Below are 22146 nucleotides of genomic sequence, written 5' to 3'. Positions count from 1 at the left end.
CTTTGATTTGTTATTTCTTACCACTAAACATGTTTGACAAGTGCATCTCCTCATTCCTGCATTTGCCCCCACGCACTTCGACATACCCAAAACATTTATATAACAAAAAACACATACATTGTAACAACAGGAAGATAACATTACCACTCTCAAACCAATGAATACTGTTTTGCACATGAAACGAAGATTCTTCTTAAATGAACATCAAACGGTCAAACCAACAAAAAACGAATGCCTTTTGTGAATCAGAGGAAGGCCAAAACAGGTAGGAGAAGTAGGAGTTGAGATGCGAGAGGGATGAGATTGGCTACACCGCTTGTGCCAGGAGTTCCGGTGGAGCCACCAGTGTCGACCGGGGGCGGTGTATCAGCAAAAACAAGAGGAGGAGGAGGAGGAGGAGAAGAAAGAGGCAGTGGAGTGGATACTGTTGGTGGTGAAGGAGCTTCGATCTCTGGTGGTGGAGGAGTCGTAGATGTTGTTAAGCTTTCATCCTCAAAACCTACCATCAACACACAACACTTCATTAGCAATGCATAGTTACTAAGTTGCATATATACAATCACACCCCTGATTTGGTCACTTACAATTAGACCGCTTCCAACCCAAAATCATCCTCTCCCGGTCGAATACAATGCGGTAGCCTGACATGAAGTTCTCTGCATTCCACACATACTCTCAGTATATGCACATATATAGTATTTGTGCATCAGTAATGAAATACTTACGTCCGATGATGTTAACATTGAGGTTCTTCAGAATACCCAGGCAGTACATCAAATTACCTTCCTGTTACTCATGTTCAAAACCAAAAACCAGAATGTGAATGGATACGCTAATATAAGAAAGAAAGAAAATTTAAGCGCCATGTCTTGCCTCAGTCATTGTTGAAAAAAACGGATTCTTCAGAGTCAGTATGGATCCTCCTCCCAAAGTCAACTCCAGTAAGGGGAAAGTAATGGTTGTAAGGTTTGGACTGCATGTGAAGAGGAAGAGCATCGAAATTCAGATGTGGTACAGATTAGACCATCTTACAAGTAACTTAGCTAGTTTAACTAATCTTCATACTTGATATTCTTCTTCTCTAAATTCAATGTTTCCTATCTTTCTTTCTTTTAGGTGTTCTGGAGAGTGTTAAAAATCCAACACGTGCGACTAAAATGGGCAAAAATCATATAATAACTACACTGATAAGAGTGCAAGCATGACCTCAAGTTGTAACAGAACTCAAACGGCATATCAGGATCGGCTGGCCGACGGGTGTCCTCGACAAGACTGTCAAACTACAAAAGTAAAAGAATTGAACGTCATGTGATGTAATAACAATCACAGGCTTGGAGGAATGGCATTTCTTCTAAGAAACCTTCATCAATCTAGTGATTAAAATAACAATCTGTCTTTAACATGAGTTTGGTCACAAAGCTTTGGAATACATGGTTAGTCTAATCTAGGCACTTACAGCTTTGGTAAAAATACCATATGCTGGCTCCATTAAGTGTGTAAATGATGAGCCAGTGTCGAATTGTGCAAACAAGCGAAGACCAACAGGATCTCCCCCCACTGATAATCCCGTCACGTTCACACCATATGCGATACTAGTTTTCATTTTGGATCAAAAAATGTGAAAAAGAAAGCAACGTCAGATAGGAACAGAAAACAACGGGAGATAGAAACTTCATCTTAGAAAACCTCAGGCGTTGTTAATCTGGAATTGACTTCGTAGTCGTACCTTGGTTCAACAGATATGAATGGAGTCTCCGCCTGGTCTGTGTAGCCTTTGTCTCCGAAACTGATTCTTCCAACAACGCTAACGACACGCCCAAAACACATCGAGAAGGAGTTCGCGGTGATATTAGCTTTTGCCAGAAGGCTTGGAACAGAATAATCTTTCATACCAAGCCCAAGAACACCGTTCACGGAAAGCCTTCTCTGGAACAGACCTGTTTGATTCTGACCGCAACTGCACCACAAACAAGGATTCAGTTCTTTGGCATCTCCTTTAGTTGCTTTATAGGTCATTTCTCAAAACAGAGGGTGGTTGATGGAGACGTATAAGAGTTCTACGAGAGGCAAAAGACCTAGACTTTTACATGTCCGGCTTTCACTTTCTATTCATTCTTACTGTTGATTCGGGAATTTTTAATGGCGTTATAGGAAATGAACCTTTTCGATCTAGAAAAAAGGGTGCGATAGCGCCCATGACGGTTTTTGTTCCGAAAAGACAGAGGAAAAGAGCCATTACATACCCAAGAGTGATATTAGCATTGATAGGCTTTAAATCCTCATCCTCTGTGACCAGGTTCAATACATCTTGTAACAATGACCCTGTGGTGGTTGTGGTAATAGAGTTGGAAAACTGATAAGGGCAAATACTTGTAAGAGAAGTACATCGTCTCGATTCAAAACAACGCTCGTCATTGCATCTAATGCTTGAACTTGTAGAAGATGCATTGGGACTATATAGATTAAGTGGTACACTCTGTGTCAAAGAAGAGAAAACGAAAAGAGTTAACAGGAACAAATAGCCTGAAGAGAATGTTTTAACTGCTTGAAGAAGGGAAACGTACCTCCGAAAATCCAGCATCTTGCAAATCGCGGATGCAAGTAGTACCACAATTGCAAGGCAACCAAAACAAATCGCTGCCTGTGTCCAGAGCCACCAGGAACCAAGTAGCAGGTGTTCCCACGGAGATATTGGCGTAATGAAGGCTGAAACATATGGATATAACAAAGTAAAGTTAACAGGCAATGGAGTCAAACATCATACACTCATTACCAAAACGCTTTTGCTATATCATACATGCAGCGAGTTATTGTGAATCAAGAGGGAGAAGAGAACTTACAATCCCAAAAAGCCGATTGCAAGCGTGCGGTTACCTTCCATGGAAGTGATGGGAGATTCTTCGTTGTTTGAGGCTAGACCTCGACCTCTGATCAAGCGATCACGGTGGGCCAAAACCTTGAAGTAGTCCAAACTTCCCTCTTCCGGCACATGATTGTCATACCCAAGACTTTGCTTGACCGCATCAGAGAACATGTGGTGAACTTCGAAGCTGAACTTCCCAGAAGCCTCACATCTCTCAAACCCCCAACACGCCACTAACACAGACAATAACACAAACACTTGGCGTGCTAAAGCCATGATTTTTACTCCCGGAATGGAAAATTTTCCGAGAGAATAACAACAACACTTCCGGAGTCAAACTATGTTTCCCTTATCATATAACGAAACACGCAGAGACAAATCCCATATATGTAGGGAATTGAGGAATTGAAAAGGTCACAAGCTTGACTCGGTCGCATTGTTGTTCCAGACAAGCAGAGAGAATCCGAATTGATAATTCGAAGTAATACTTGTTTAATCGGAGTAGTAGTAGCCATTATTTTGCTGCTTCGTCTTCTCCCCTGAAGCTGAGAGAAAGGTTGACGAAGGCAGAGTTTCTTTATCCAGAGGGTGAGTCATTTCTGCATGTAGTCAACGATTTTGTTTTGCAAAAAAGCCCCTTTACTCCTCTTATGTTACACTTAACTCCTGCTATTATATTCTAATGAACGAACAAAATTTTCACCTAACTCCTGCTATACTATGATGCATTATAGACAACAACGTTGTGGTTGACCTTTTATACAAAATATTTCACTCACGTCGTAATCGCAATTATCAACAGAATTTTCCCTATTATTTATACAACAATTTGAGAAAGATGACCTGCTTTAGAGAAGTCAACAGACGAGGAAGGCATTATGATTCTAAGTCACACAGATAGAAAAGTTGTTGAATCATTCTCATTTGCTCCATTCCTTTGAAACTTTATAGTTTTTGGCTTAACTAATATTACATCTAATCCATATTAGACTTTTGGATATTTTACAGTTTGGGCGAGGAATTAAGATATTTTATCTACAACTATCCATATTAGACTTGGATGAATGGAATTAAACAATGGTGGGGGTGGATTGTATAATATGTGAAACGCAGACTGTATGAATGAAAATAAGATTATAACGGTTGCACAAAGGATGCAATTGATATTCACAGAAATACAAAAAAAAGGAAGCAAATGATGAAAAGTGAAGAAGCAGCCAAAGGGTTTAAACGAGAGGAAGGGTTTCTTGGTCTTGGAGACGGCGTTGGCGGCAACATTGGCGGTTTGGCTGATCCGGTAGGTCCGGTGAAACCATTCTTATCGCTGCCTGAAAGTTTCAAGAAACAAAATTAATTAATTAGTAGCATATACTTAAATAGTTTTTCTTCCTTGGAGAAGAAGTTAGGGCAGGCATACAATCAGATTCTTTCCATCCCAAGATCATTCTCTCACGATCGTGGACGATTCTGTAGTTGGTCATGAAGTTTTCTAACAGAGAGAAAACCAAATGTATGTGATTAGAGATTGGTAAAAAGATGTGCAAGAAGATGATGCTATATAATTTAAAAGAAAACAAAACAGAAAAAAAAGTAACGAACGTCCGATGATGTTGAAGCCGGCAGTAACTTCCTTTAAGACGGCCAGGCAATAGACTTCTCCACCCTGTAAAATGCATTAATGGAGATTTAATATTTACGTAATTAATTATTATCGTCAACTGATAATATATATTAGTTTACCAAAAGTAAAAAAAAAAGAAAAGAATAGGAATTGGTGATATGAGAATTGAGATGTGTACACTGGAGAGGTCGAAGACAAGTAAGGGGCTGATAACATTATACGTAGCTCCTCCTTGCATCTCAAAGCTAACCGAAGGAATCTTCTCTTCATCTGTACTGCAAAACAACAACACACATGCATCAATATTCCTTCATAAATAAAATACATTAGTTAATCTGTTCTCTTCTTAAATCGTATGTATAGTAGTAGCTTAAGGAAGATGCACGTACGCTGATGTGATAATGTAGCAGAACTCAAACGGACTCTTCACACTTGCTGGAAGTCGTCTATCTGTTATATGAAGATGGAACTGAACATGCAACACATGATTTGTCAGTATATATATAGCTAGTGACTATAGTGAGTTTAATGTCTTGATTCTTTTAAACACAATTTATACGTTTCCCTTTGCATTTTACCTTAAAAACCAACAAAAGAAAAATACATTTATTAGATATAATTATAGTTAGTTTTTCATAAAAATATATGCAGGTTGTGGGTTTATTTGACATATAAACGCATACGCATATTGAGACCTGAATCTAATTAATGAGAAGCCAATATGTTTAGGGTATTTACGTTTGTGGTTATAGAAGTGTAGTAAGGCTCGATCAGCCATGTAACCGCGGTCCCAGAGTCAAAAATCGCGCTGAATTCTGTTTCCACCGTCACACTTCCTACCTTGAATTTGTTGATGCTCACATCGTAAAATGGCCTGCATGTGTTCAGATATCATGCTAATGTAATTTACTTATTGAAAAAACAAATTTAGAGAGAAAAAAAGGTGTAAGGGGAGATCTAGTTTACGGAGAAAGAGTGCCACTCAATGGAGTCTCAAGTTGGTCTGAACTGCCTTTGTCTCCGAAACTGATTGTTCCTTTCCCTTTCAGACCAAAACACATTGAGAACGAGTTTGAGGCCACACCGGCTTTAGCCAACATGTTTGGAACTGCTATGTTGTCTATGGAAAGTCCCATTATACCATTTACAGCCACTCTTTGGAACGACCCTAGTTGAGACTCACTACATCTGCCACCATTTAAGTATTTTCTATGTTAAACTTCAGTTAAGAATCTCACGTCTAATTAAAATAGCAGGGACCTAATTAGTAGTATATACACATTGGCATAATTAGTAATATGTTTTCAAAAGTTGAAAGAAGTGTTACAAACCCGAATGTGATCCGAGCATGTCTGGCTTCTCCTTCTTCTGTGATCATGTGGATCACATCCTCTACCAACACACCTGTGCTTCTGCTTCCAGGAGAGAGATATCGGATTCGGTAAGGACAATCGCTGAGAGGAGAAACACATCTGTTTCTTTTTGCACAGAGTGTGCTATTGCAAGGAACCTTTGAGCTTGATGTTGATATGGTTGGGTCGTAGATGTTTAGCTTTATCCTCTATGCATATATACACACAAATACATGTGTGTTATAAATGATGATCTAGCTAGATTTAATGTCATAATTAGTAACATTCAAAAATACTATATATTTTTACCTCGCCTTGGTCAGTCTCCATGCTCCGTACGCAGGTGGAATTGCAATTGCAAGGTAACCAGAACAAATCACTTCCCGTGTCTAAAGCCACCAAGAACCATTGAGCCGGTGTCCCCACCGTCACATTCGCATAATGTAGACTGATCATTAATAAAACATAGAATCAAAGGTTTATATATGAAACTGAAATGAAAAACAGTGGAGTTTCAAAATAAATTCATACAAACTGATTTCTTGGGTGGAGTTGCCTTGAGCAAAAGAAACAGTGGTCTGATTGTTGTTAGAGGTTAGCCGGCGACCTCGATCACGGTGAACCAACGTGTTGTAGTATTCGAGGGTGCCCATTTCAGGCAAGCCATGGCCACCAAGAACGGTCTTGACTTGCTCTGAGAATCTATGGTGAATTTCAAAGGAGAATGATCCTGAAACTGAAGCACATCCCAAACTCATAACACAGAATCCAAACTGTAGCACCCATCTCAACTTCTCACTAGTCCAAACCATTCTTCGATCTCTCTCTTCCTCCATGAATCTAGTTTCTGTTTAAATTTAGGAACAGGTCAATTGCTTCTTGCAACTTGAGTTTCTTTTACTACAAGAAACTTTCTTTGTTTTCATTTTTTGGTGGGTGTGTGAGGGAAAAGGTCAACGTTTTGTCTGGTGCTTTGGCATTTGTCAACGGATTTTTAAGATCGTTATTGACGGAATATGTTGCCAACGAAATTTCCCATTTTATAATTCAAATTTTAGAACACAACTCTCGTATTTAATTATATACTAGCTTAATTGTAGAAACCATAGTAGTATTTATTAATTCCCTTAAGTCTTTATAATTAAATTAAAACCACAAGTACTAGATCAACATTGAATCGTTGTGTTTGTGTGGCTGTTTGTATATATATATATATATATATATATATATATATATATATATTTGGTGGAAATCTGAATAGAGACGTGGAGGGATGTTTGTTTGTTCCAATGAGTTAGGTGCAGCCGGTACACATTTGGCATTGATAATAATGTCAAAATGAATACGAAAACAAAGGAGTGTTTTGGTCATAACATAAAATAAGAGGATGGAGATGAAAATTAGAGAAAATAGAAAGAGTTGACTTCGGATAAGGTCATGTACACGTGTCAGGCACATATATGGGGCCAGCCACAGATTACTCCTTTTAATACGGCTTTGTATATTGTTGATTAACGAACGCTCTCTTAATAATTTGGCTATAAGCCTATAAATAAAAGCTCTGTTTTTAAAAGTTCAGTTGCCTGAATGAATCACAAACTCATTGATCTCTTTTCTTTCTTTTTGGTCTGAAAGTGATTGATCTCTAGACTCCATTAACATGAAAATAATCACTTGACTACGATAATTGATTTATTTTTAACTGTCTTCTTGAGAAAAACCTCTACACAAGTAAGTACCCATCGAACTTCAAACTATTTTTATAAAAATTGATAGAAAGTTGAACACTGTAACTTACAAAGACGAGCAAGTACAAATGTACATGTACCCATAGAATCAAAGGAAACACAAGTCATATGTAAAATTATAGGAATGTTTCGAATACAAAACAAGGCATATAACAAACTAAAAAGAGAAAATGTTATATATGAGAATCGACATCCAAATCCTAATACATGTCTCCAATTATTCTTCCTACATATAATCTGCGTTTATAGTGTACTAAGTTATGGTTGATACTGTGATTTAGTAAGCCGTACTGTGGATCAAAAATATCCAAATACATTTTTTACAAAGAATAAATTCCAAACGTGTTGAGGAATAGATGCATATTTGTGTAAAAACCGTGTAGTTGATCAGGTTAATGTTCCTTTACGCGGAGATTAATCGATATGGCAAGTGTAGTGGACGTAAGGAGTTTTTCTTTTTCTTTTTTTTTGGTGTGTGCGGCTATGCATGCGTATATAGTCTAAGAAGATGGTGAAGATTCAAGCCTTGGTTCTTGATAAATTGGGGAGAAGGTCGAGGCAGTGAATGAAATGAAGGTCGTGTACAAGAGGATTTCCGGTTCTCCTAGGTGGTGACCCTGCGTACCACATCGACTCTATTGTTCCACCTTCTATCGGCTGCACCACAATTAACAAATCTATTTAATTAACACGCAAGATTCATACACGCAAGTATGGAGATACTCTTTCAGTTTCAGTTTAAGTGTTGTTATGACATTTTCCACGTTTTATTATATTACTACAAAAAAAAAAAACAGAGACTTTTTGACTTAGAGCTATTTTACAATTGATTAAGTTTAGATATGAACAACATCAAAGTTCTATATTGAAATAATAAAACGACATTTACTTTTGGAAAAGAATATCCATAAGCAAGTATGACCTTATCGATTATGCTGACAACGCCGCTTCTGCCCTCCGAACTTTGTTGGTTGATTCATTGAGGCACAAACAATGTATAAGAGCCATCAAGATGAAATTTCAAGAAATATAAAGAAAAAGCAGGGCAGGATATATATAGCCTTCGATTGTTTGAAAAACAATTTCAAGGTTTACATAAGTATACAAATCACAACTTCGAAAAATTGAAGCATTTTTGAGTTTTTCATCAAATATTTAATTTGTTGTGAAATGGAAGAAAAAAAACACCAAACGTAATTAAAAACAGAAACAAACTAATCTAGACCATATATAAAATGTTACCAGTTGGAAGAGTGTAAGGAACATGAGAGAGGTTTGAGGAAGTCAGGAAGAGAAGGACACACACGGCGTGGCTTAGGGCAAAGAGGTTGTTTCATTGACGTCGTCGTCTCCGAATGATGTTGCATCTTTTTCTTTTTCTTTTTTTCAATCGTATTCAAGAGAACAGCTAGTTATTTAAATTGATATCTTGTTAAAATGGAGTCTGTTTAAAACAGTAGTGAATCTCTATATATTCAAAACACAATGTAGTTCTGGTTAATTTGTAGTGATGAGTGAAGAAGCCAAGTTTGGTTAATCTCAGACCAAAAAAAAAACACAAAAGAAAACGTGACAATTTACAAGTGGGAGAGTTTCTGTGATTCCTCAATGGCTTGGTAAAGAGTGAAAGTAGGGTTGGTTTTCTTGACTACACTCCCCTCATTTCTTGCTTCTCACTCTTACTATATTGGCAGGGTGATAAAGGCTTTGTTAGACCAATCTAAGGCCCATTAGAGAGAAGGAAGGCCCATTGTTGGTTACTAAGAAAGAAAGAAAAGAAAAGAAAGAAAAAAGAGAGGGAGGAAAAATGTGATGATGGGAGGGAAGAAGGGGAAAGCCAAGGGGAAGCACATGGGAGAAGAGTGAAGGAGGAAACGGGAAAAAAGAAGTGCAGGTGCAGGTGCAGGTGGAGATGGAGGTGGATGCGGATGTGCACACGTATGTCCTTATTGAGACAGCTAACGTTTTTATGATCTCATTATTTCACGTGTCCCCTCTTTCAATCACTCACACATAAAAATTATATTCGACCTTCCTCTCTCTCTCTATACATTATATCTTTTAATTTTTCCTTAACTATCAATCAATCTTCTTCTTCGACCAAACACAAACACAAACACATCACACTTCTTCTCTTCACTTTTTTTACCATCTAGTATCTTGCAACAAATTTTTTTTTTTTTTTTTACTTTGTAGAACTTCTCAATCACCCAAACATATGTTGAACCCAAAAAAGAAAAGAAAAAAATTGAATAGGTGGTGGTGAATAGATAAGAAAAGATTAGTTAGTGGGCATAAAACGAAAATATTAGAAAGATAGAGGACTGTTGGAGAAAATAAAAAGGACAAGAAAAGTCAATTTGAGGAAACAGAGGGGTTAGGTTTAGAAAATCTGATCCAGTAATTGGGATTGGATTGTCTGGTTACAAGCAGTGGAGCCCTTTTCCTTTCTTGCTTTCTCTTCTCTTCTCTTTGCCTTCCTCTGGAAGAGAAGGTCGTCGTCCCTCAAGTGCTTCTTCTTCTTCTTCCTTTTATCTCCTCCATTTTTTTTCTGGATCTGATTCGGATCTATCGCTCTCTCTTTCTTCCACATCGATCCAACAACAGATCTCCATCATTTTCTCACTTTTTTTCCTTCTTCCACCTGTAACTTGATAAGACTTTGAGTTCAGATTTTTCTCTCATTACTAAACCCTAAAATCCCTTGTGTAGATTAAGATTGCCTTTTGATCTCAACCCTGGAACTCCTTTTGTTGACTCCAAGTCTGCGGGTGACTCTCTTCCTGTTACATCTGCAGAATCTCAGGTACTAATCCCCCGAGTTTAGCATAAAGTTTGGATTTTGTTCTGAGTGTGTTTCCTGTTCTCTCTGCTTAATGATTGATTCCCTCTTGCTCATCTGATCCATCATCCACTGGGTTTTTAGATTCTTGAGTTATTTAGTTGGTTTTACTTTTCACCTTATCTCGTACTGATTAGCCAAGTTTTCAGATTCACTATCAAAGCTAATAGCTGCTATCGCTGTTCAGATTTAATGTTTTTATTTTCGGGGAAATTCTGAGACTTGTTTCTCTTTTTGAAGTGCAGATTCATAAAGCTACATCGTTTCTAGTTGTTTGATCCTGCATCCCTTTGACGGATGTGGAGGAAAAAGAGGGTTTCCCTGATGACATGAGGAATGCTATCAACTTTGATGAAACTTTTGAGTGCTTGTCTGTGGCCTTCTTCCTCGGGCAAGTCCTCTGATTCAACAGGAAAACAAGATGGACTGCTCTGGTACAAAGACTCTGGTCAGCACCTACTTGGTGAATTCTCAATGGCAGTTGTTCAGGCCAACAATCTGCTTGAGGATCAGAGCCAGGTTGAGTCTGGCCCTTTGAGTACACTTGACTCTGGTCCTTTTGGAACCTTTATCGGAATCTATGACGGACATGGCGGTCCTGAGACCTCCCGCTTTGTCAATGATCACCTCTTTCAGCATCTAAAGAGTGAGCAAATGAATGAATATAATAATATGCATACATACTTATGGACCAACCATCCGCATGGAAACTAAAAATCTTATTGAATTTTACAGGATTCGCAGCAGAGCATGCTTCTATGTCGGTGGATGTAATTAGAAAGGCATATGAAGCGACGGAAGAAGGGTTCCTAGGGGTTGTGACAAAGCAGTGGCCGGTTAAGCCACAGATTGCAGCGGTTGGGTCTTGCTGCCTGGTGGGTGTTATATGCGGAGGCAGGCTCTACATCGCTAACGTTGGGGATTCACGTGCAGTTCTTGGAAGGGCTATGAATGCTACAGGCGAGGTTATTGCGCTTCAGCTCTCAGCGGAACATAACGTGAGCATAGAGTCTGTTAGACAGGAAATGCGCTCCTTGCACCCGGATGATTCTCATATCGTCGTGTTAAAGCACAATGTGTGGCGTGTTAAGGGTCTTATTCAGGTACGTTTCTCAATCAGAATTATACTTAGTTAGATTTTAGGGTGAAAGGATCAGTTTTTATACAAGTACATAGTTGTGATTTCTGTATGGAGATGAGGTCCCTGCATTAAACTTGTGGCTGTATAGTCAAAAGGCTTGATTTTTAGTAACCTTGACTTTGTCACACCAAACCCTCCAACCCGAGAGCTGTTGTTGAAGTTGGTGGTGTCTTAAAGCCAGTTTATGTATGTCATACATTAAGATAGATGCTATAACCGACACAACAGTTGAACCAGTGTTTTGTCTCCATGGCTGCCTATAGACATTATGCGCAAATACCTAGATATGGTTGTTCCTTTGCCATGTCAAGATAAACCCTGATGATTGAGATTGAAAAGGCTAGATATGGTTGATCCTTTGCAGATATCTAGATCCATCGGCGACATCTATCTTAAGAAGGCAGAGTTCAACAAGGAACCATTATACACGAAGTACAGACTCCGCGAGCCGATCAAGAGACCGATTTTGAGTGGGGAACCGTCAATAACAGAGCATGAGATCCAACCACAAGATCAGTTTCTGATATTTGCTTCTGATGGACTATGGGAGCAGATGAGCAACCAAGAAGCCGTTGACATCGTTCAGAACCACCCACGAAACGTGCGCTAGATCCATTTCTTCTTTTTACTTTTCTGTTTCAGTAAAAACCTATTTCAAAACCAAATATTGACTCTGTCCTTTGCTGTGGGAATGAGTGCAGGGGATTGCACGGAGACTTGTGAAGATGGCACTGCAAGCGGCGGCAAAGAAAAGAGAGATGAGATACTCTGATCTGAAGAAGATAGAGAGAGGCGTGAGGAGGCATTTCCACGATGACATCACTGTGGTCGTCATCTTCCTTGATACCAATGTAGTGAGCTCTGCCAAAGGACCCTCTCTTTCTATCAGAGGCGGCGGTATGACTTTCCCCAAGAAACTCTAAAGCTACTGCTACACTTTTTAGGTTCCATCTTTTGTAGTTATATGAAATCACTCTTGTTTGGTATAAGAATGTAAAATTGTAACGTGAAAGCCATACACTACTGACGTTTGGAACTCATTCCAGTAATTATTAATTGTTATTTTATTCAGCAAAACTTTGTGTAATGATGTAATTTGTTGTTGATGATGAATGAATGTAGGCCTTTCTTCTGTCGTATTGTTGTATTGCATAGTTCACACTATACAGAGGAGTCTTTGATAATCATTTACATTTTAAATATGTGAAAGAAGCCAAGAATCAGTAAATACTTGAGAAAGCTCAAGTGTGCAGTATACCTGATAAGGGATCATCCATCAAATTACCTTTGTCCTCGTTTCGTTTCAGGTCTATTTTTTCGTTCTATTTCTCTCTTTTTCTTAGGCTTTTAGAAATTAAAAAAAAAAAACCATAAAAAAAATTTCTTTAGCACTTAGCTTTCACTTGATAACATGCTTGACGTTTATCTGTTTCAGATGACTCACTTGCTGATTTCCCCATCGCTGTAACTAAATTATAGACAATTCTGCATTTAAAAATGTGGACACAAGGAATTTGAAGCTTCTAGGCGTTCAGCTTCATGTTCTGTAAAATCTAGTGAATCCGAGGTTGGTTTCTGAACATCTCTCGTGTTGTTGACTTCTTGCTTCACATTGTTGTTAGGATGCACGTGAGCACATCCTAGAACTTGGTCCTATATATCCTTGTATCTTGAGTGTTTTTCTCAGGTTGTAATTTCTGCTGCTACTTATTAGATTCTACTTATCATACCACAGTATATGAGAATGACGGCATTACATGCATTAATTTCACTACCATCAGATGCCATACATGTTGCACCGGTTAAACTCGCTATCTCTTACTTTCGGATTCTCTGTGTCATCCGGTGCAATTGAATAGAGGAAGCTTGTTCTGTTCTAGTTGTTTGGTTCCAAGTTGAAGCTTATCTCTGAGAAGCTCTAAAATAAAACAGTGAAGAATTTGAAATTAGTGTACTTTGCAGACTTTTACGTCTTCTTGTGGTTTTGTCAATGGAGAAAACCCACTCACGCTATAGATCATATTCTGCAGCCATGTACACAGAAGAAGAAGTTCTAGAACTCGACGTGAGTATTATCAGCCTTTCTTACATACTATTTTCCCATATTACTGGCTTAGTGTTATTTTAATGGGACTTTGATATTAAGCCACTCAATGGTAACATTAACAAACCATAAGGTTGATTACATCCTGAAAACAGTAATGCTGGAAAAGAAAGAATGAAGCATGTTGATAAGGTGTAGATCAAGAGCAGGTACAGTTAGGGAATTGATATATTTTGTAAGTCCAGAAAATATAATTGGGTAGAGAGAGAACGTGTGTTCTGCATTAATTTATGGCCAAGGTGGACCGGAGGGTTAATGTAGCTAGAGAGAAGTAAATAGGGGTGTGCAACAGTTCTTGCTTCCCACTAGACCAAAAAAGAAAAAAAGATTTGGTTTTTACAAAGCTCTGGTGTTACAATGCGACATTAAAACTTTGATCTTTCTTTTGAGAATCTTCAATGGAGAGAGAGAGAAAGAGAGAGAGAGATGGGTCATTAGGGTTCATAACTGGCTTGAGGTTGTAAAAAGCAGAAAGAGGGAGAGAGAGAGAGAGAGAGAGAGAGAGAGAGAGAGGGCCTGAAAAAAAGCAGTAAGACCATTAATGGTTGCAGGCAGCCAGTGTCCCCTTCTTCTGCGAGATTCCCTCAAATTTATTGTAGAGCATCTTCGATGTTCTTTAACTTCTTCCTCAAACCCATTTTTTTGTTATTTTTTATTTTTTGTTATGAACCTCAAAGAAGGAAAGACAGAGGAGGAGACAAAGGAGTATAGGTTCACATTGCATAGCCAATTTAGTTTTGAACGATGGATACATATGTAAATCAATGTTTAAATAAGGAGAGAGAGAGAGAGAAAGAAGAGAGAAGAGGGATTAAAGAGGGTGTGACCCAGCTTTTGTGCTTTGGTAGTAGATGTGGTTTTAATGCACCATACCTTCCATTTCCTTCTCTCATGCCCTAATTAAATTCATCTCCTTTATAACTCCCCACAGACATTCTCACTTCTCCTCACACTTCCCCTCACACGTCTTTCTTCTTCTCTTTTTTTTTCATCATTTACAGGCTTCCTCTGAATCTGCACTTTAGCACGAAAGAGTCCCTTTGATATTGGCCTGGTTCATTCAGATCTTCTTGACCACACACGCACATATATTGCATTCTCTAGATATCTGATTGAGCCGCGCCAATATCCCAGTGCTCTCTCGTCTCTCCGTCTCTGTTTTGGACTCTGTTTTTTTTCTTCTTCTATGGGTTGAATTCTGCTTGTGTGTGTGTTTTGAGAATGGAGACGGAATGTAAATCTCTTTCTTAATGGTTTTATTTACGTACTCTTTTAAGGTTAACTGATCTTGTTTATGATTTCCAGATCCTTAAAAATCAAATCATTTACCAGAAAAAAAATGGAAGTGTGTCTCCATGGAAGTCTTACCCTTTCTTCCGATTCAAGGTACCCACCAAACCCTCCATAAGCTTCCTTCCCAAGTATAAATCTTTTATGCTGCTTGCAATTGGGTTTGCTTCATATAATCTATGAATCCTTTTGAAATGTGAATTTATGGAGACAATGTCGTTATTTCTCTAGGGATTGTTAAGTTAGACTCATCTTGTTTATCAGTACAAAATGCAGGGTGTTAGAGTTAACTATTACATATACAAAATCACAAAGCGGTGAAATCAATTTGAATGGACAATGATGCTATGTAGATGTCACAATCACAAGAAACAGAGCAAAGTTAAGGATTTGGTCATGGAAATATTTAATGGGAGGAGAGAATCTGACGAGCACGAACCCTAACCTGCAAGCGAGCAAGAGCATGCATACAATGTAAGGCTATTCGAGCTTGTCTCCTCACAAGCACTCCTCTCGCCACCGCCTGAAGCTTCACCAGACTCTTCAGCGCTCTAAACGCTCTCCTTCCCTACACGACACTTACAAATTGCTCAAAAAAGGTTTTTGAAAATTGCAGAGATCTATAGGCAAAATGTGTTTAATGTTTACCAGGTGACCTCTGAAGAAAGCTTGGATTTTAATGGCGGCAATGTCTTCTTTAGTGGTTTCTGAGGCTGAGCGGATGATGGTGATTCTGCTGGGAGATCGCCGGAGAAGTTTCCTCCGGACAACGCCAAAAAATCTTCTGGAGTTGGCCATATTGGGGAAAGTCTTTGTCTCTGGTTTGGTTTAGGGGTTTTTAAACAGAAACGTGGACAAGGAAACGTAAAATGTAAGTAAAAAAGTGAAGGCGGTGGCTTTAAGGGAAGGAGATGATGTGCTCTCCATTTTTTATTTTTGCTGATTCTAACGAACGAACGTGCTCGCATGCTCTTTGCTTTCTAGTTTCTACTTGATTTTGTTTTCTTTTGTTTTTTACTTTTGAAGACACAAAGAGTCTTTTGGCCTTTTTACATTTAGTTAATAGTTATTCCAAAAACAAATAAAAAGAAAGAAGGGAAGCTCATTGTTGAGATTTTGACTTGAGAGTTTTATACTTAAAATCTAAAACATACAACACTGTTAAGAAAATCAATTGTTCAATGAAAGGTATGACTCTTCTGATGCTTTATTATATACTAGACATTTGTAATTACGTTCAGCCTAACATTCTAACTTTTTTTTCATGCTAATCAAAGAAAACTTAGCCTCGATTAACTTTTCTCAATTGAATTCAAAACATCAGACTCGGAAAACGGACCTTTGTATCCACAAATATCATCATTTTTTTTATTCTGAACAATCCCTCTCGAGAATAGCTTACTATTCAACATGAGGAGGCCTAACATGTTCTCACCCTCATGCTAAAAAAAGAAAGCAAACACATAAGTAGGTTAAGTGTAAACAATCCAATGCATATGCATTCAAGTATATTCAACTTCACATCAACAGGTTTCTGGTCATTCAAAATATTGTCAACAAGTGGTACAGTGTTATTGTTCATTAATGAACCATGAAAGCCCATAAATACCCCAAATAAAAATGGGCCTAATATCGCAAAAGAGACCCAACTAAACTTTGTCTTCCCTAGTTCCCTACTTCCTATTGAATTCTTTTACGCATCGTTCAATATCTCCATGGTCTTGTCTCAAATGGCCAACTAATCTCTACTCTCTCTCTCTCTCGATTCTCTCTACAGCTATACAAGTCTACAAGATTGCATTCGTTTGGAGACCTTCTTCTTGTCTTCGTGGGCGATTCTTCCTGTCTCTCTCTCTCTTTCTCTCGCCCAATGTTTGCCTGAGAGAGTCAACCATGGGCGTTTGCTGCCCTTTCCTTCGACCTTGGGATCGAGCACGGGACCGATTTCTCATCAACCTTCCTTGTCTCTCTGATCCTGGTACCACTCTTTTATTTTTTTCCTCACCCTTTTAACCCATAGTGTTGATTTTTTCGTCTACGTCTCAATTTCCCCTTTTTGAATTTGTTGTTGAGATTTGATTTGGGTTCTGATTCACTACCCAAATTGTTTGCTTTTGCTATTTCCCTCGACATCTCTTCACTTACCAGTTCGAAGATCTTCCCTGCTTCTGAAATTGGCACTAGTAGCGCTACACCTCGTCTTCATCGGCTTTCTGTTCGTTTGCGATGCAGAATTCATCGAGAAAACTAAGCGAGATCCATGGTAATTCATGCTCATCTTTCTGGCTTATTTAATCAAATCTTCTATTCTAAAGAGCTAAACTTTTTTTGTTATTGTTTTCATACTCTGTGATTCTCTAACAGGTACATGGCCTCTTATTTCTTGTTGTTTTCTGCCACACTTGTGCAGTATTTTGTGACTTCTGGCTCTTCACCTGGGTAAGCTTAACTATCCATGCCCTACTTGTGTGTGTGTTTCATTTTCATTCTGCAATTGAAAACCTTCTCTTTGCTTCGGTTCTTTCTCGATTTTTTTTTCCAGGTATGTTATTGATGCAATGAGGGATGTTTGCGAGACAGATGCATTGTTCAGAAACGTGCCGACGAACTCAATGTAAAGACTTGTTATTTTCGTTTTTGATTATGGAATTTGATGGAACAAGTGATGGAATTGCATTCTGCTTAACTTGTGTCTGTCTCACTCTTGTGTTTATACCTCTATTATGTCGTTATTTAAGCGAAGACAACATGCTTCCAGACAAAGTGGGAGCGTAGTTGTTACTGTGGAAGGAGAACCAGCCTCTGGTGGCAGAAGGACTCCAACTTCCTGGGGGAAGTTGGTTCTGGACTTGTACCCTCCAGGAACATCCTTAAGGTACATATGAACTTGCTTTATTACCGTGTGAATCTTGAAAGAATCAGCTTAGAATATGTAACTGTTGTTAGTAGGAAAGAGTGTACTGAATTGTTTCTAATATAACCTGCAGGAATTTGACATGCGGCTATTGTCATGTGGAGCAGGTAACATTTGAATCTTGTATGATTTATATTGGTCGCTGTAGTTGTTGAACTTGTTTTTTTACCGTGTTTGTTCAAGTTTTCCCTCCCTAAATCTGGCTCTTGAAACACATGTTTTGCAGCCTCCACGAGCCAAACATTGTCATGATTGTGATCGATGTGTTCTTCAGTTTGATCATCACTGTGTTTGGCTGGGAACATGTGTAGGCCAGAAAAACCATTGTAAATTCTGGTAAGCCTGCGAAATCTGAACTCGTACAACCTTGTCCAGTAACGGTAGAGATGACAAAACTGGATTTTTGTAATTAAGTTTGATATTATGCTTGAGAAATTTAGTTTTAGACCCCATAAACGTGTTTCCACGATATCAGGTGGTACATCTGTGAAGAGACAGCTCTCTGCATCTGGACACTCATCATGTATATTGACTACATGAGTAATGTAGCAAAGCCTTGGTATAATACTTTTTTCATCTACCACTCGTGTTTTGGCCAATTTATTGGCAGCTCCAATTCGTTGAAATATGAATTTCAAATGTGAACAGGTGGAAAAACGCAGTTATCACACTACTGCTTGTCATATTAGTGATCTCCTTGATATTTGTGCTGCTTCTATTGATTTTCCACAGGTGGGTATTCAACATTTCGTGATATTTTCCGCAATCTCATACCTTTTTGGGTATAGTTCCGTCTGTTTTAATTTTCAAACCGATTTCCTGCAGCTACCTCATTCTAACGAATCAAAGCACTTATGAACTGGTGAGACGAAGACGTATTCCTTACATGAGGTACTTAACCCATCTTCTATCACCTAGTAATCATACTATTAGGTTGTTTGAAGAAAATAATAAAAAGAGAAACTTTGTTTCTTCGAGTGACTTTATGGAGAACCCTACTTCTTTGTCCAAATGTACATGTGTCAGTTGATCGGTTTGTTTATGTAATAATAGAGCTTTTGGGGTTTGTAGGAATATTCCGGAACGAGTGCATCCTTTTAGCAGAGGAATTAAGAGGAATCTATACAACGTCTGTTGCGGCAACTATAATCTAGACTCACTGCCTACTGCTTTTGAACTCGAGGATAGATCAAGACCCTACACTTGCTTAGATATGTTGAAATGTCGCTGCTGCTAAGTTTTTTTTTGTTTTTTGCTTTTATACAACTATATCTCTATTGTTTCAGTGTCATTTAATCTATGAAGGTAACATGTTTTCTCTAAAATATCTGATGGAGTTGTATACAGAGACATGTAATCTAGTGAATGGATTTATTATATATGCAAAGAGAGTATGTTTAAAAGAGAAACTCTAGCTTGGATCATACGCCTGTACAAGCTCTCAAGCGACTCCTCCAGATCTTCAACCAAAACATCTACGTTATCCAAGCTGGTGATCAAAGACTTGATTCGTTCCTTCTTTATCTCTTTTGCCAAGCAGAATCTTCGTAGTTCTTCGTCCATCATCTGGAACTCGTTTCTGTGTCCGTTTTGAACTTGACCACTAGTAGTAGCGTTCTTGATCACCAGTTTGGTGACCAAAGCCCATTTGGAAGGTCTGGGCTTCGGTACAGATGTGGATAAGGACAACAAGACTGTCCTAAAGGAATGACATGTTTGCGAACAAACTTGTCGGAGCAGTGTGATCAAAGGATGAGTGGACCCGGAGGAGGAGTGATCGGTTTGTTTGAGCAACAAGAGTAGCTTAGAGAGGTCCTTATGAACCGCTTTCCTAGAGCGGATAAAGGCTTTAACGTGGCAGCGGATGGTAGAATCTCCACCGTGTCTCCTCCGCCTGAAAGCAGAACGGAGGTCTCGGAGGCAGTCCTTGATGCGGCAAGTGATGTCTCTTAGCTTGGAGCACAAGTCAAGGTGTACAAGGGAGAGATCAAGAAGGTGGGTGAAGAAGGAGTGATGAGGGAGAAGTAATGAAGCTGGTGAGTCGTTGAAAAGATGAGAGATGGAGTCGTATAGATGAGAGAGAAGTGAGAGACCGTTATCATTATCTGTAGGAAGCTTGTTGAGAAGTTGCTGAATATGGTTAAGGCCATTTGAGTGTAGCCGAGCTGGTAAGCTACAAGAACGGACGTGGTAGGAAGTAGCCATTGATGATGGGTTTTGAGATAGAGAAAGCTTTAGCTGGAAAGAAGCTGAAGTTGAATATATATAGAGGGAGAGAGAGAGATAGGTCAAATGAAATAGGATTTAGTCTTGTGAGTGTAAAAGCCATTGAAATAGGATTTAATTAGACTTGTGAATGTAAAAGCCACGTGAAGGGGGACAATGTTCATTTGTTCCATCAAAGCCCACTTAATGTGTTATTTTTATGCTTCTCTCAACTAATTTTGATCTCGACGTATGCCATTATAGAGTTCGCTGTACATGTACCTAATTTGCTAATTTCATGTCTTTGTATTCATATAGCTAAATTTTTTTGTTAGGGCAAAAAAAAAAAAAAAAAACGAGGTACCCACTTAGATCTTTAGTTAGGCGAGAAAAATCAAAATAAAGACATGTTGTCAAGCACCTCCTCAACTTTGGGTATTGATAAACACCGTCATGCATGGATTAAACTTACTTAATTAGTGAGCATATATTCTCTCATATATGTGTGATCAAAGGAATATTAGCATAATCTAAACACCAAATAATTGAAACTGATAATGATCTGTTATAAGAAGTTAAGCTGGTGGTTGGATAATACTATATATGGGACCGTGTGCACGAGTGTCTTGTTGCAAACTTCCAGAGGAAACCATACTAATTAATAATCTCAATCACAATCACAATCACACCGCTTTCTTTTTTTCCTTAACTAATTTGAATTCATGAATCTGACTTGTCACGATCAAAGTACAGCCTGCAACTGCTGAATCTCTCATCTCGTGGATTAGATATTCAGATTGTCAAATATCTACTCTCAAATATCTATCTATCCTAACTATTAGGCTTTTCATCTTTATCAAAAATAAATATATATTAAAAGCTTTTTTTCCAGAATAATATCTTCTCCGCCCGTGCTTAATTTGGATATGTAATTTTTTTTCTTTTATACATTCTTCGATTAAATTTGCAACTTGGATTTGAGATATTTCATTACTTTTTTTAAAAAAGAGATATTTCATTACTTTTTTAAAAAGGGAGATATTTCATTTGAGATATTTGTTCGATTACTTACATGCATGCATGATGCATATATGAAAAAACCAGTTAAGTTGCATGGTTTTACTTATAACTAAATTAAATTCTTCCCTTATGAATTTTTTTGTGAAAATTCCTCAGACTAACCTTTAAGGTTAATGTATTGACAAACTTAGTCTAACATATTCATCAGCTTACTAGATTAACCTTAGAAAGTTGGTGTTATACCATTTTGTTCAAATAATCAATATTATTACCTGATTGCCATTGTAATTTAAAAAAAAACTTCAAATTATATACATACGTATATACACATATATACACATATATACACAAACATTTCCCTAATTCTAAAATTAGAAATTACAAAACAAAAAAAAAACTGTAAACCCTAATCCGGCGGCGATGATATAGGCGATTCGGCGACGTTATAGGCGATTTAGGGTTTTCGGCGGCGAAGAAGGCGATTTCGGCGGCGACGAAAGGTTTTTCGGCCACTCATCTGGTAAGTGTTTCACATCTGGGTTCATTTCTCGTCTCGAACAAGTTTTTGTCTTGGGTTTTCGGGGTTATGTCGAAAACTGTTTACGCCTTTAGTCGCGACGGTTGTGTTTGGGTGTCAACGGTGGTTTCGCGCTAACGGCGGAAGAGAAACCATCTGTTCACATGATTTTACTCAGAAATCGTAACCCTTTTCTTATTCTTTTCAGGGAAGTATTATTATCGGCAGTTTCCGTCTTTGGAGAACGGTTTCCAGAGACCCTACACGATTTCCGGCGAGTAATTTCTGGTCGCAGTGGTTCGGTTCTAATTTGTTTTTGGTAGACTTTTCAGTAGTTGTTGCATTTGGTCGATTTGTATATGTGAGGTAGATTTGTTTTCTATGTGAGGTAGATTTGTTTTCGTTTCATTGTCTTGTTTGAATAATCAAAGTATTGTTGGTAGAGTTATTGTTGAGATTGTATTGGTAGATTTATGTATTGTTGGTTGATTTATTCCATGTGTGGTAGACTTTTGAGGTGACTTCGGTA

The 22146-nt window shown here is 38.3% G+C and overlaps 6 protein-coding genes across 10 annotated transcripts; 2 read left to right on the top strand and 4 right to left on the bottom strand.

The window, feature by feature from the left end:
• Window positions 1-92: 92 nt before the first annotated feature.
• On the bottom strand, window positions 93-3419 carry LOC18021062 (aspartyl protease family protein 1). 2 transcript variants are annotated; one of them, XM_024157836.1, is made up of 10 exons: window positions 2841-3419; window positions 2565-2706; window positions 2244-2476; window positions 1727-1957; window positions 1457-1592; window positions 1202-1280; window positions 883-1011; window positions 726-788; window positions 585-656; window positions 93-499 (listed from the first exon to the last, which is right to left on the bottom strand). In XM_024157836.1, the coding sequence occupies exons 1-10, from the start codon at window positions 3137-3139 to the stop codon at window positions 246-248; spliced, it is 1638 nt and encodes a 545-aa protein (XP_024013604.1). In that variant the 5' UTR covers window positions 3140-3419; the 3' UTR covers window positions 93-245. The 2 variants fall into 2 exon arrangements, with proteins under 2 accessions (XP_024013604.1, XP_006403927.1); XM_006403864.2 differs by having other exon boundaries at window positions 726-786; window positions 874-973; window positions 1207-1280.
• A 611-nt stretch (window positions 3420-4030) lies between these two features.
• On the bottom strand, window positions 4031-6672 carry LOC18021061 (aspartyl protease family protein 1). Of its 2 annotated transcripts, none has more exons than XM_006403863.2 (10): window positions 6368-6672; window positions 6146-6284; window positions 5816-6045; window positions 5451-5672; window positions 5223-5358; window positions 4874-4953; window positions 4663-4759; window positions 4463-4526; window positions 4281-4352; window positions 4031-4191 (listed from the first exon to the last, which is right to left on the bottom strand). In XM_006403863.2, exons 1-10 carry the CDS (start codon window positions 6670-6672, stop codon window positions 4031-4033), a joined length of 1506 nt encoding a protein of 501 aa, XP_006403926.1. The 2 variants fall into 2 exon arrangements, with proteins under 2 accessions (XP_006403926.1, XP_024013743.1); XM_024157975.1 differs by having other exon boundaries at window positions 6329-6653.
• Window positions 6673-10015: 3343 nt separating this feature from the next.
• Window positions 10016-12706, top strand: LOC18021059 (probable protein phosphatase 2C 46). Of its 2 annotated transcripts, none has more exons than XM_006403862.2 (5): window positions 10016-10390; window positions 10672-11072; window positions 11162-11529; window positions 11932-12168; window positions 12269-12706. In XM_006403862.2, exons 2-5 carry the CDS (start codon window positions 10763-10765, stop codon window positions 12488-12490), a joined length of 1137 nt encoding a protein of 378 aa, XP_006403925.1. In that variant the 5' UTR covers window positions 10016-10390; window positions 10672-10762; the 3' UTR covers window positions 12491-12706. The 2 variants fall into 2 exon arrangements, with proteins under 2 accessions (XP_006403925.1, XP_006403924.1); XM_006403861.2 differs by having other exon boundaries at window positions 10019-10390; window positions 10667-11072.
• Window positions 12707-15243: 2537 nt separating this feature from the next.
• On the bottom strand, window positions 15244-15925 carry LOC18021060 (protein IQ-DOMAIN 31). The gene is made up of 2 exons (XM_006403860.2): window positions 15610-15925; window positions 15244-15529 (listed from the first exon to the last, which is right to left on the bottom strand). The coding sequence occupies exons 1-2, from the start codon at window positions 15757-15759 to the stop codon at window positions 15368-15370; spliced, it is 312 nt and encodes a 103-aa protein (XP_006403923.1). The 5' UTR covers window positions 15760-15925; the 3' UTR covers window positions 15244-15367.
• Window positions 15926-16676: 751 nt separating this feature from the next.
• LOC18020925 (protein S-acyltransferase 10) lies at window positions 16677-19280 on the top strand. Of its 2 annotated transcripts, none has more exons than XM_006403857.2 (11): window positions 16677-16939; window positions 17110-17224; window positions 17326-17400; window positions 17504-17575; window positions 17705-17836; window positions 17949-17982; window positions 18102-18211; window positions 18351-18434; window positions 18524-18607; window positions 18701-18766; window positions 18947-19280. In XM_006403857.2, exons 1-11 carry the CDS (start codon window positions 16855-16857, stop codon window positions 19110-19112), a joined length of 1023 nt encoding a protein of 340 aa, XP_006403920.1. In that variant the 5' UTR covers window positions 16677-16854; the 3' UTR covers window positions 19113-19280. The 2 variants fall into 2 exon arrangements, with proteins under 2 accessions (XP_006403920.1, XP_006403919.1); XM_006403856.2 differs by having other exon boundaries at window positions 17720-17836; window positions 18947-19242.
• LOC18020924 lies at window positions 19248-20093 on the bottom strand. Its single transcript, XM_006403859.2, has one exon. It carries the CDS (start codon window positions 20078-20080, stop codon window positions 19250-19252), a length of 831 nt encoding a protein of 276 aa, XP_006403922.1. The 5' UTR covers window positions 20081-20093; the 3' UTR covers window positions 19248-19249.
• Window positions 20094-22146: the final 2053 nt, after the last annotated feature.

The sequence above is a fragment of the Eutrema salsugineum genome, unplaced genomic scaffold (genome assembly GCF_000478725.1).
Source record: "Eutrema salsugineum unplaced genomic scaffold, Eutsalg1_0 scaffold_16, whole genome shotgun sequence".
Classification (NCBI taxonomy): Eukaryota; Viridiplantae; Streptophyta; class Magnoliopsida; order Brassicales; family Brassicaceae; genus Eutrema; species Eutrema salsugineum.
Note: the sequence above shows the minus strand (reverse complement) of the source record. Positions and strands in the feature narration are given on the sequence as shown.